The 11,722-nt window shown below is 42.7% G+C and overlaps 1 protein-coding gene across 5 annotated transcripts in view; it reads left to right on the top strand.

Annotated features, from left to right (window-relative positions):
- Positions 1 to 9,166, top strand: part of LOC142579872 (MAM and LDL-receptor class A domain-containing protein 1-like) — a 245,253-nt gene extending 236,087 nt beyond the window's left edge. For all 5 annotated transcript variants that reach the window (XM_075690505.1, XM_075690509.1, XM_075690507.1 and 2 more), the window contains 4 exons: positions 240 to 392; positions 4,415 to 4,523; positions 5,316 to 5,371; positions 6,729 to 9,166. In XM_075690505.1, the coding sequence (XP_075546620.1) occupies positions 240 to 392; positions 4,415 to 4,523; positions 5,316 to 5,371; positions 6,729 to 6,742 (332 nt within the window). In that variant the 3' untranslated portion in view covers positions 6,743 to 9,166. The remainder of the gene's footprint in view (positions 1 to 239; positions 393 to 4,414; positions 4,524 to 5,315; positions 5,372 to 6,728) is intronic.
- The last annotated feature ends 2,556 nt before the right edge of the window (positions 9,167 to 11,722 follow it).

Genomic DNA, 11,722 nt, shown 5'->3' on the forward strand with positions numbered 1-11,722 from the left:
GTTTTACTGGTACAACTCCGAGAACACATCTGTCGGCATTTACTAAGACTCCAATAACTATGACAAACGAATTCCCTGTCTTGAATTGAACAGCATGTAATTACACAGAGTAATTCACAGATGAATAACACTGGCCGAAAAAAACTTAACCCTCGACAGAACCTTTTCCAAAGCTCCGTGGACTATTTACAGTGCACTTTTTCATACACATTCTGTTCTCTTTCTTTCTATACAATCAGCGTGCCCACCTTACTTGTGCCTGAACGATGGCATATGCGGATGGACACCACAAGCACCTAGCCCCACCTGTGACTGTCGTCAAGGATACGAAGGCCGTCGCTGTAATTTGTTGGCCAGTAGCATACCAGAAGCCGACAACTTGACCGGGAAAGGTACTTATTTCTTCGGCGCTTGGTATTAACCACATTTTCGGGGTGATATCTTGGTTTGGGTCTGGTCGAGGTAGTTTGCTCTCAGCGCGAATACGTGAATATGTAACAACCATGACAGAAAACTGCATTTTCTAGGGGGGGGGGGGGATCAGCGCTGATAGCGACTGCATATCAAAATTCAATTAAAATTCATAGTGTAGCCATGTGCTAGGCGTATTTCGAAGCTCAGGCAGCTCAACAGTGTTTCAGCTGCTGCGTATCCGGGAGAAATTCTTACGGGCGTAATTCTTTCAGTCACATTTCCCAGACACAATTGTCTGCCGACGCTGCTATATTGAGAAGAAAACAAGCAAAAACAATTCGTGCTTCTGGATCCCCGCTAGTCGTTCTTTAGGATCACATCAAGATGACTAAGAGCAGCATGACGTGTGAATATGCAGCAGAATGATCGGATGTAATGTTCTTTACCTATCATTGAGACAGCAGTTGTATAGACACACCAAGCGATTTTTCGCCGTCGGCGTTGGTGTCACCGTTTAGCTCGGTGGTAATTGAGGTGTATGTATGCTATATGTGATATGAGCCACCAGGATTTGCTACCATCCTGAAAAGTGACGTGCCAAACGACGTCAGTAGAGACTCTGCCAAAAGCGAGAACCTGCATGAGCGCAGCCAGACAGCATTCTAGTTGCCACCCAATAAAGTACTACGCATCCTTCTTATCACTTCTTGCTTAGTGCAACCCGCGAAGCCAGAATATGCTTATCCATGCCCTATATGCGGATTATATCGCAGCACCATTCATTCATTACAGTTGCTCATACCATGTTTTACGTTCTTGACTAAATTATTTTTTTAGAATTTTGAGAATCGGCGGCCTGTCAACAAATGTAATGAAAGATAATGTTAACAACTCGTGCCTTTTATCTTGGATCTTCTGAGTTTTTTAATAAAGATACAAAATGACATCAGTACCTAAACCAGAAATTGATGTAGTTTTACTGGAGCTGCCCCGTACGGGCACCTGAGAGGCGCCCATGCGATGTGCTTACAGTCTCCACATGGCATGTTAAGGCTTTTAAGGGTGCCAGAAATATTTGCCCACCCACGTATCTCGCGTCAGCGTTAGTCAGGCCCGCGTGATATTAAACACCGTCCGAGAAAATTAGGCGCAACAATAGACCTTGCTATAAAAGTCAGTGCTTCTCCTTTCGGGCAAAACTTCATTTTTTTTTCACGTGTCTCATTGAGAGTTCCAGCGGAGGTTGTAAAATTAATATTTCAGCCATATGCACTTAGTTCAGAATGATGGTAGTTGTCTCTTGACAGCCCATATTACGGCCTCTATTTACGAGATATTCAGCCAGGATGTTAGAAGTCAGCTTTATAAGAATTGGGCACGTCTATTTTATGGTGCTTAGGAAAGTTCTTTAGAGTTGTCTGACCAAGCAAAGTAGCCGGGCACAATATCGTATAAATCAAATTGTTCTCGTGAGTGTCATCATGCACGTTTAGTGAAACACAGTGGAAAATAGTGTAAAACTCTGAGTTAGGCTCTGCAAAACCAAGCTATCTAACTTTGAGTGGTCCCGCTAGCTGTTTTCTTGCTTACATCATAGGCTTTGTAAAAGAGATACGGTTGTTCGTTGGTGTAGCGTTAACACAGCATTTGAAATCTTTTACGGAAGAATTAGCAAGCTCGTGAGCGTTCAGCTTGATTGCGATAGAGATAAATCACAAGTTAGGACAAGAATCGCCAGAGATAGAATCGGGTAACCCGTGGTGGTTGCTTATTGGTTATGTATAGGGCGGCTAAACATGAGGTCGCAGGATCGATTCCCGGCCACGGCGGCCGCATTTCGATGGGGGCGCAATGCGAAAACACCCGTGTACTTGGATTTAGGTGCACGTTAAAGAACCCCTGATCACCTAAATTATTCCGGAGTCCCGCACTTTGGCGTGCCTCATTATGAAATCGTGGTATTGGCATGTAAAAGGCCACGATTTTATAGAATCAGGTGCAAAGTACATTCTTGAAAGGGATAAATTGTCACCCCGCTTAATTGTAGCTTCGTGCTACAATTAGGGTGGATGACATTTTTCGTTTCTTTCATGTACATTCCTCCACTTTTCAGACTTCCGCAAAAGCGATTTGCAAATGCGGGTTTTCTTTAAATCGGGCTTGCACATATTTGCCTCCATTGCAATACAATGGGGAATGCTGATAATTACACTGAATTCACACTCTGTCCTAGTATACAAGTCACAAGGCAAGAAAACTGTGCTAGAAGCATGCAATGTGCATTGATGTCGTATTATTTGCACTTAAGATCCGAACGTAGTAAATATCTAAAGATGTTAGCCGAACGTAAAACTTCATGTAAGAGTCACTGCATCAATTTTTTATATTTATAATATGACTTTTTTCGAGAAGCCGGTAAACTGCTCAATTGGAAAATGCTGTTCCTTCTAGGCTTGGTATGACACCTGAAGAAAAAAAATCATTCGTACGGCAATTTTTTACTCGACTCATAGCCATAACTTGTGCAACTTTCACTGAATTCAGAAGAAAACATTTGTGGAGTTATACAGGGTGTCACTTTTAAGTTTTATGCAATTTTAAACATTACACGTGGCAGATAGCATAACTCTTGTCCTTAGTAAAGGGAAAATGAGACATCCACCCGAACAAAGGAAAGCCAAACGGGTTCCTCGAAAGGAAAGCTTCGCAGTTGAAGAAAAATTCGTCCTGTTCCGGGACGCGAACCCTTGGTTTCCTTTGTAGCACTTAGCTGCGTTCGGACTGATGTCTCATGTTCCCTTTGATAATTACTTTCCTATACCTTGAGGGTTTCCGCAGAACTATTACGTCGAACTCTTGTCCTTGAGCTGGATTTTTCCCAGAAGCGGAGAATACAAGCGAGCCAAATCGGAGCACATATGTTCCACTAATTACCTAAAACTCAGATTATGAATTATTTGATTTACGGCACATATTGCAAATTACTAATTGTAGTTGTTGAGCCTGCAGGACTTATCTACTTAAAATGAATTTCGAGGATAGCAGCAGTTTCGAGATAATGTTTGCCAAAGTGCAGAACGAAATAGATGGGTGCTCATTCTATTATTATGCTTGAACACACAAACGACATCTTTCTTAGAAATGTGAGTATAACAACAATGCATTTTTGGAGCAAGTTTGATGGCCCGTATCTCACACTTATGTCATTCTCGAAATTCATTTCGAGTGGATCCGCTTTGCAAACTTACCTGGCACAATTTCTAAATTGCAATATTTGCCGTAAAGTAATATATCCAAAAATAATTATCCGATTTTTGTTAGTTGATAATGTGTTTATATTTCTCGTGAATGTCTTGCACAGGAAGTCTTGTGCAAGTCTTGTGGTTTATTGAGCGAAATAATCCAGCTCAAGGATTTGAATTGTGTTAAGTGCAAAATCTACTTTTGAAAAAAACTTCACAAAACTTTAAAATAATCACCATTTGCTGGTATTTTTCTGTTTCAAACAAATTCACAACCGCATGTTCCGGTTAAAACTCAGAACACCTCAAGTTATGTTGCACAGTGTAGTGCTTATTGTTTTGCCTTTCTGCCACATATAGAAAACTTATCATAGTAATAGTAAATAGTAAATGATATTAGAAAAATATACATTAGGCCATCCCGAATCCATGTTCACAAAGCAGTATGTGCTATAAATCGCTTCTTGATGTGCATGCCAACAAACAGAGGTAAAATATGGTGATGTTATCGAGTCCAGCCAGCCAGTGCTGGCAACTTATATGAACCAAAGGCTTGATTAACGGTGACCCAAAATTCATGGAGTTCTTCTAGGCCTGAGCTGTCATTCATGCAGCGCGTCGCATAGCCGATAACTGGCTGGATAGTGTTGATGCCACTAAAGGGGACAGACATATTGCTTCAATGACAAAATCATGAGTACTTATAACCATTGCTCGATGTCACTCAGGCTGAATAAATTTCTCGACTTATTTTACAGGTTCTGGATCTACTGCGGGCGTTGTTACAGGCATAATTGTTGTTTTGGCTATCATATTTATAGCCGCAGTAGCCACATTCATTTTTATCCGCGGACGGCGCAAGGCACAGTGAGTATTTCCCCGTGCTTTTTAAAGATGGTTTTCTTTATTCGGGCATTATTTCAATTTTGTTGAACTACACATCCATCATAAATGACCACTTTTTCTGAGTCATATAAAATACGCATCTTTCAGTTTTGATGGTCGGGTCAGTATCAATGCATAACAATTTTTTTCATTGTGCAGAAAGCAAGCAGAAAGAATATACAAATACACTTTCACATTCCACTTCCAAATAGACAACCAGCATATTTATGCTCATTGTGTTCCTATGCCAGGTCGGCCTGTTAAAAATATTGTTGTAGAGGACTTTTGAGCACAGCCTCGTTCTATACAGACAAGCAGTGATAAGCGTAACTTCAAGTGAGGGGCTAAATTTAGCTAAAAAAGCCATTTGTCAATGCGTAACGCTGTAAACGATCAGTGCCGGACTGTTCGTGTGTTTTGGTATTTTTTCTTCTGATAGATTCACTTGCAAAGACTGTCCTATAGCGTTAATGCAAGTTTTCTTATTGCTATATTGCCTTAAAAGTCAGCTGCCTTAACATACGTTAAACATACCTTACCTTAAAGGCAACAGTGCTACCAACGCTGCATGTGTCAAGCTGCAATTGACATGTAGTAGTGTCAGCATAGCCTTGAAGCAGCGTTACCACTATGGCACCTTTCACGCTTACTTTAATTTAACAAAATCTCACTCGTGGCATTGTGGCATGGTGCGAAAGTATAAAACTGCAGAACTTGAACCATTTGTGAGTATTCGGCATAATGTGCTGACTGTATATTGATGCTTCTCCGTAGGAACTCACCAGTCTTTCTCGACAATCCTTCATACGATGCTTCAACTGATGAAACAAGTAAGTAACCTATGTCAAATATGAGTTCAACACAGTTTCCAGTTAAGTGTCGTACTAACAAAACTCACGCATGATAAATTACATGTGAGGCTTACCCTCCACTTGTGAAAATTTGTTGAGTACTTTGTTAGGGTTATGTTTCAGGCCACAATAGAGGAAGAAAAGAAACTGCCCGTCCTCATCAATTCTAAATGCATTGTGAAAAGTGCTAGAGAAGCTACGTAACATTCTAATGTTCGTCGTCTTTGCTTATTAAGAAAATAGCCCTGGTCTGCATTTATACTAGTTGTTCTCTACAGCACACGTGACCTTGACTTGCATGGCAGAAGGGCTCTCGGCTTCAGTATGAAAAGGTGAACATATACAGAATGGGCACCTGCGTCCTAAATTTATTTGAGTTCCATCGTAGAAAGTAACTTTAGATCTTTTGCGCAGCTTGCTTTTATTTTTCAGTCTTATGAATCTCCCGCTTCTGCACTCATTTACAGTAACAGTACTTTCTTTTCCTTCTTTTTTTGGGGGGAGTCGCGTATTACTGTCCAGTGAAGATGCTACCAATAATTCTGGCAGTAAACAGTAGGTTGAGTGTCATTTTGATGTTTAAAAGGCTGGCTTTTCCCACTTACCCTGAGTGGGGGCCAAAATTTTACTGTAAACTTCAGGGTACACCTTCTTGATTCCCAGTTAAGTGTCGTACTAACAAAACTCACGCATGATAAATTACATGTGAGGCTTACCCTCCACTTGTGAAAATTTGTTGAGTACTTTGTTAGGGTTATGTTTCAGGCCACAATAGAGGAAGAAAAAGAAACTGCCCGTCCTCATCAATTCGAAATGCATTGTGAAAAGTGCTAGAGAAGCTACGTAACATTCTAATGTTCGTCGTCTTTGCTTATTAAGAAAATAGCCCTGGTCTGCATTTATACTAGTTGTTCTCTACAGCAGACGTGACCTTGACTTGCATGGCAGAAGGGCTCTCGGCTTCAGTATGAAAAGGTGAACATATACAGAATGGGCACCTGCGTCCTAAATTTATTTGAGTTCCCTCGTAGAAAGTAACTTTAGATCTTTTGCGCAGCTTGCTTTTATTTTTCAGTCTTATGAATCTCCCGCTTCTGCACTCATTTACAGTAAAAGTACTCTTTTTTCTCTCTTTTTTGGGGGGGAGTCGGGTATTAGTGTCCAGTGAAGATGCTACCAATAATTCTGGCAGTAAGCAGTAGGTTGAGTGTCATTCTGATGTTTAAAAGGCTGGCTTTTCCCACTTACCCTGAGTGGGGGCCAAAATTTTACTGTAAACTTCAGGGTACACCTTCTTGATTAAGTAACGACTTCCTGTTCTCTTCCTACATTCTAGGGATCTTCAACTGACGGGCCAAGTTACTGCAAGAGTACTGGGACGTGATAAGCTCATGGAGCATGAACACACTGTACAAAGCGAAGAGTTGACCTCTATTTATATCGTTTATATGTTAAGTTGTTTACATGTTCGCACCCAAACATACTCATCAGCAGGAAGAATAGAGAAGCCGAAGTAATGCTGTCAACGTGTTACCTTTTTGCACAAGTTCACTCGACGACAAGCTGCAAGGCATAAGTAATGTTTGCTTACGGCAATAAAATAAAAGACATCAAGTATGATGGTTATATGTAAAGAGAAAAAAAAGGGAATGAATGAGAAGGCTACCAATGCGCCACTACACATAAGGTTTCTAATCAGTGATATGACTGTACTATTAGTGAAACAAAAAGCAACAAAACAGGCAATCAACTTACCTGTGTCATTGCACAGCACATAGCTACTGATCTCATAAAAAAAAAGAATTGAAATCTGAACAAATTATCTGAGATAATGGAAAAAATAAAGGAGCTGAACGGGAGTAAAATATTCTACTTCGTGTGTGAGGTGCAAGGCTATCTGGCACAAGGATTTTGGTTTCCGTTGTATAGTTGTGTACATCACATAGGCTTTCTGCACTGAGAGCACAGGCCCGTCGTGTCGCGTCGGAAGATCTAAACTGCTACAAATCACTCATTTTGTGATCAAACCATTGAGGTAAATTTATCAGTTTGTTCCAAACTATAATCGAATCCTAATCCAAACCATTTCCGTGTTTTCTAGTAATTGTCACTTATGATAAGCTTAGGTGTTGACTCTTGGTAGTAAACACACCACCCGACCTAACACCGTGCTGAAAGATGTGGCAGTGTAGTGTGTAGGTGAAAAGCGTTGGATGCTGCATGGTGAACGAAAACCTCGTTCAAAGTACTCGTGGAGCTCACATGTTTTACATAAAAGTCTAGCGGGCCTAATGAAACCAGGGCTGCTCCTTCGCATCGGCTTAACTATCCTCTGAGAACGCGGAAGCGTCCTGTTCTGCTTCTAGGGAACGGATGGAATATTACCGAAAGCGTCGCAAAGAAAACGCCTGCAGAGGAGGCGTGTCCGAGTGGGGCATCGAGAGAGTGTTTTTAGTCGATGGGATTTCGACAATATATGAATAGGTCGTTAGAGGTTGTGATTGCCTAGGTACTATGGCCACTGTGTAGACTAACCACGTAGATGGTAAGAAGCCTATCTCAGAGTTTGGGCTTGACATGTGGCATCGAAAAGTGGATTGCTTGGTGGGGTGCTTTACTGGGTACCGCATTTACAATTGCTTATGGAATAATCACATGCACGAACACACAAGCGGGTGAGGTTGCCTAATTTTCCTTGAACTGAACCGAAACGTCCAATCCTCTGCACACGAATGGAGGAATGTTGCTTTCAAAAAGACCCGCCATTTGAGATAAATGACAATGGATTTTACTGTGCACATGCAGGTGCACGTAGGCAATAATAAGAAAGTACTTCGGGAAATGTTTAACAAACATAGAACTTATTGGTGTTGACCAAATTAAAAATATTTGCGGCCTTTTCATTTGAATATATGGCTGACAGCGCAGGCCACAACTTTCACAGGCTCGGAAATCAGGGCCAGCAGCTGCGCAACATGCGCAATTGCTTAAACCCTCTGCCTAATAGAGTCAGTAAAAACGACAGTTACGTCAAGCTCGTCTGCCCGAACACGTGCATTTTGTCATTCACAGCAGTCCAAGTCATGGCTCGAGCTTCAGGCACTTGGATGTGGTTCTGATTGCCTTTGGAAGCATACATACTAAATTATTACATTGGTGGATTCTTTGAACCCTGCAAAGCAGTACGTAAAACGAGCTTCAGCAATGGCCGGAGTGGCCGCAAAATTCGCTCAAGAGGCACCCCGCGACCTGACGTATACGTTAGTTACACCGGCAGCTTTCATGGCGCTTATGCGAATCAACAATAAGTAGGAAACTACGGAAAATAATTGCTTGGGCACACGGATTTTCTATTTCCTTTTAGAACCACTACCTTTCTTGTGTTCTTTGGCCCGTCTTCATGCTGGGTTATTGGTATTGGCGAAATTTTTACCGCCTTTGCAGTGGGCACGGGCTCTTGCGCAACAAAGGTGCGGGTGCGCTCGTCGCAGCACAACATCTAATATGGCGGGGTTTATTTATTTATTTTTTTTTTGACGCGTGAAGTAGTTCCAGACCTTTGTGGCATGTGACGGTTTAGATGCTGTGGTGGGAAGCGCTCGGCAAGCGGCAACTTCTCGCTACTCTCGCCATCCTCACCATCTGCGTCGGTTGCGGCAGAGCAGAACGGCAGCGGGAATCCATGGCGGCGCTCGCCCCGCTGCATGCTGCATATATATGACGAAGCTTATGTGTATATCCGCCCATACAAGCGCTACAGATGTGCTAGAAATTTTTTTAAAGAAATTCATTTATATTCTTTGACTGCGTGCCAAATCTACGACATGATTGCGAGGCAATCCGTAGTTGGAGAGACTCCGGATCAATGTTGACCAATCGGGGTTCTTTAGCGTGCACTCAACGCACGGTACAGGGTCGTTCTTGCATTTCGCCCCGTTCAAGTGCTGTCACGGCGACCGGGATTGGATAGCGTGCCTTTGGATTTAGCAGCCTAATGTCAAGGCCACTATGCGACGACCACGACGGGTTACGGATGTGCTGGTTAACTGCTATGTTCGCTACATAATTACACAAATAAAAACTGACGTTAGCTAAATACCTACTTTGCAATGCTCGTACGCCTTCTAACACCTTAATTTCTTGAATAAATCGTATAGCTCCCTAGAAAGACCCGGCTGCTGGCTTGCTCCGGTAATAGTTGTTGATGGTTTCCGTACAAATTTTTCCACGCTATAGCGGAAGTAGTGCAACAACGTGCGGATAGCACGTGGTAACCAGGCACAGGTGGCAAGTATGCATTAATCCTACCGGCATAGCTCGTCAGCCTTCGCTCGCTGACTTGGCCAGCAATATAAAAGGATGTCGCATTATTTTCTACCATTCATGATGCCTAACGTAGGGGTGACACGAACGATCACGTAGATAAATTTGACACAGACGTTCAGCGAAATTCGATGTTACATGCCTGCAACAGCACAAACTGGTCGTAGTAAATAAGGCAGGGATCAATGATCGATCACAATATACTCGAGCAGAACAGTCACAATACTGGCATAACTAATCTCCAGATGACCGTAGCAATGCAGCCATTCAGGCAATGTAGCAACAAACCGTAGTCATAAAAACACATTTATTAACAATTCCTATTCAAATTCCTATTGCTCAGGCTGTTTAATTATTTATTGGGCTATATATTATTGCAAAGAAGCATTTCTTTCGCTCATGCGAAGTACTTTGCGGTAGGTAGGTAAGCTTCTGTCTAGCTTTCTTGCAATAAAATGAAAATTCAGGCCTGATGCACTGAGCCTCAAGCTCAAAACGTTAGGCCACAATCGATTTTTGCCTTTACGCGCGCATTTTTTCATGTTCCAACGCCAACTGCCTTCTTGAAAGAGCTGGCGCGTGCCTCACGTGACCTAACACGAACTAGAGTATGTGCCGGCATGCCGCTTTCCATTCAGTCGCAGAAATTACCGATGTCTTTCCCTTGCGTCACGAGCGGGAACGTGCCAGATTCTCACATTTTTGCTTGATGGCAGCTAAAGCTTTGAGACACTGTGTTAGCAACTTACAGCGCAAGCTGGCATGGGGTCATACCAGTAGCCTTTTTGGTTGGCGATGTTGTTCGCCACCGCCGTCGGTGTCCGTTGTTCATATCAGCCATCGCCGGGAATCAGAAAACAAAGAACCAGTTCCCGCCGAGATCGGACGTGGGAGTTAGCTACTCCACCACTGAGCCACGCCAGCGCTTGCTAGCCTGAAGCGGGAAAAAAATTCCCTATAAATGCGTCCTAGCGGGCGAGGAAAAATGCGATTTGACGTGCGCACCGCGTAAAGTCGATACATGCATACTTTGCATTGCAGTTGCATATTATTGCACAAGGTTGAACGCCATGTAGCAGATGCACTGGTAGCGTGCAAGGCACTCAATGGAGGTTTCAGTAAGAAAAAGAGGTTTAAGGAGATCTATGCACGAAAGCTAGAAAAGATATATATTGTGTACAATAATACATCAAGCTGGCTAGCTGGCTATGTCACCGCCGCGCTTCAAAAGAGATGCCAATAAATCATCATCATCGCCATCATTGACATAGTGTCGTGCTACTTGTAAAGTCAAGCCGGCTAGGTGAATGTGTCACTGCCGGGTTTCAAGGGTGATGCCAATAAATCTTAATAATCATCATTATTAGCATCGTATCGCGCCGCTGGGCCTTGCGATGTGAGATGCGCGCCCCGTAGCGTCTATACGTGTGCCCTTTGCATTGCAGTTGCACATTATTGCACCAGGTAGAACGACATGCAGCAGTTGCAGAGGTAGCGGTGCAGGGTAGAGAGAGAAATCTTGAGGGAGGAAAACATTATGAAGATGTGTAAATGTTGATGTACTGAAACATTTGTGTAGCATACCTGATTAACTCAAGCAGGCTAGGTGACTCTTTGTCAGCGTCCTGATTTAAAGGGAACTACATTAAATCATCAGCATCACCATTAGCATCGTATCATGCCATTTGGCAAGCTATGTAACATGCGCGCCACGCAGCGTGGATACGTACAAACTTTGAACTATACAATTCCGTTACATTTCACCATGTGTTCCGATATTTAGCAGGTGCATATAGCAGTTGCATGCTGCACGTTGCTCCACCTGGCGAACTGAAGCTGGCTAGGTTACTATTTGTCACCACCCCGTTGGAAGGGGATGATCAGTAAGCCGTCATTAACATCATCATCAACGACATCAACGTACCATGCCACTGGTAAAGGGATGTGACATATGCGCCACGTAGTCTGGATACCTGTGTTTATTATTCGGTTCACGTTGTGGCAACT

Source organism: Dermacentor variabilis, chromosome 4, assembly GCF_050947875.1.
Source record: "Dermacentor variabilis isolate Ectoservices chromosome 4, ASM5094787v1, whole genome shotgun sequence".
In the NCBI taxonomy this organism is placed as follows: Eukaryota; Metazoa; Arthropoda; class Arachnida; order Ixodida; family Ixodidae; genus Dermacentor; species Dermacentor variabilis.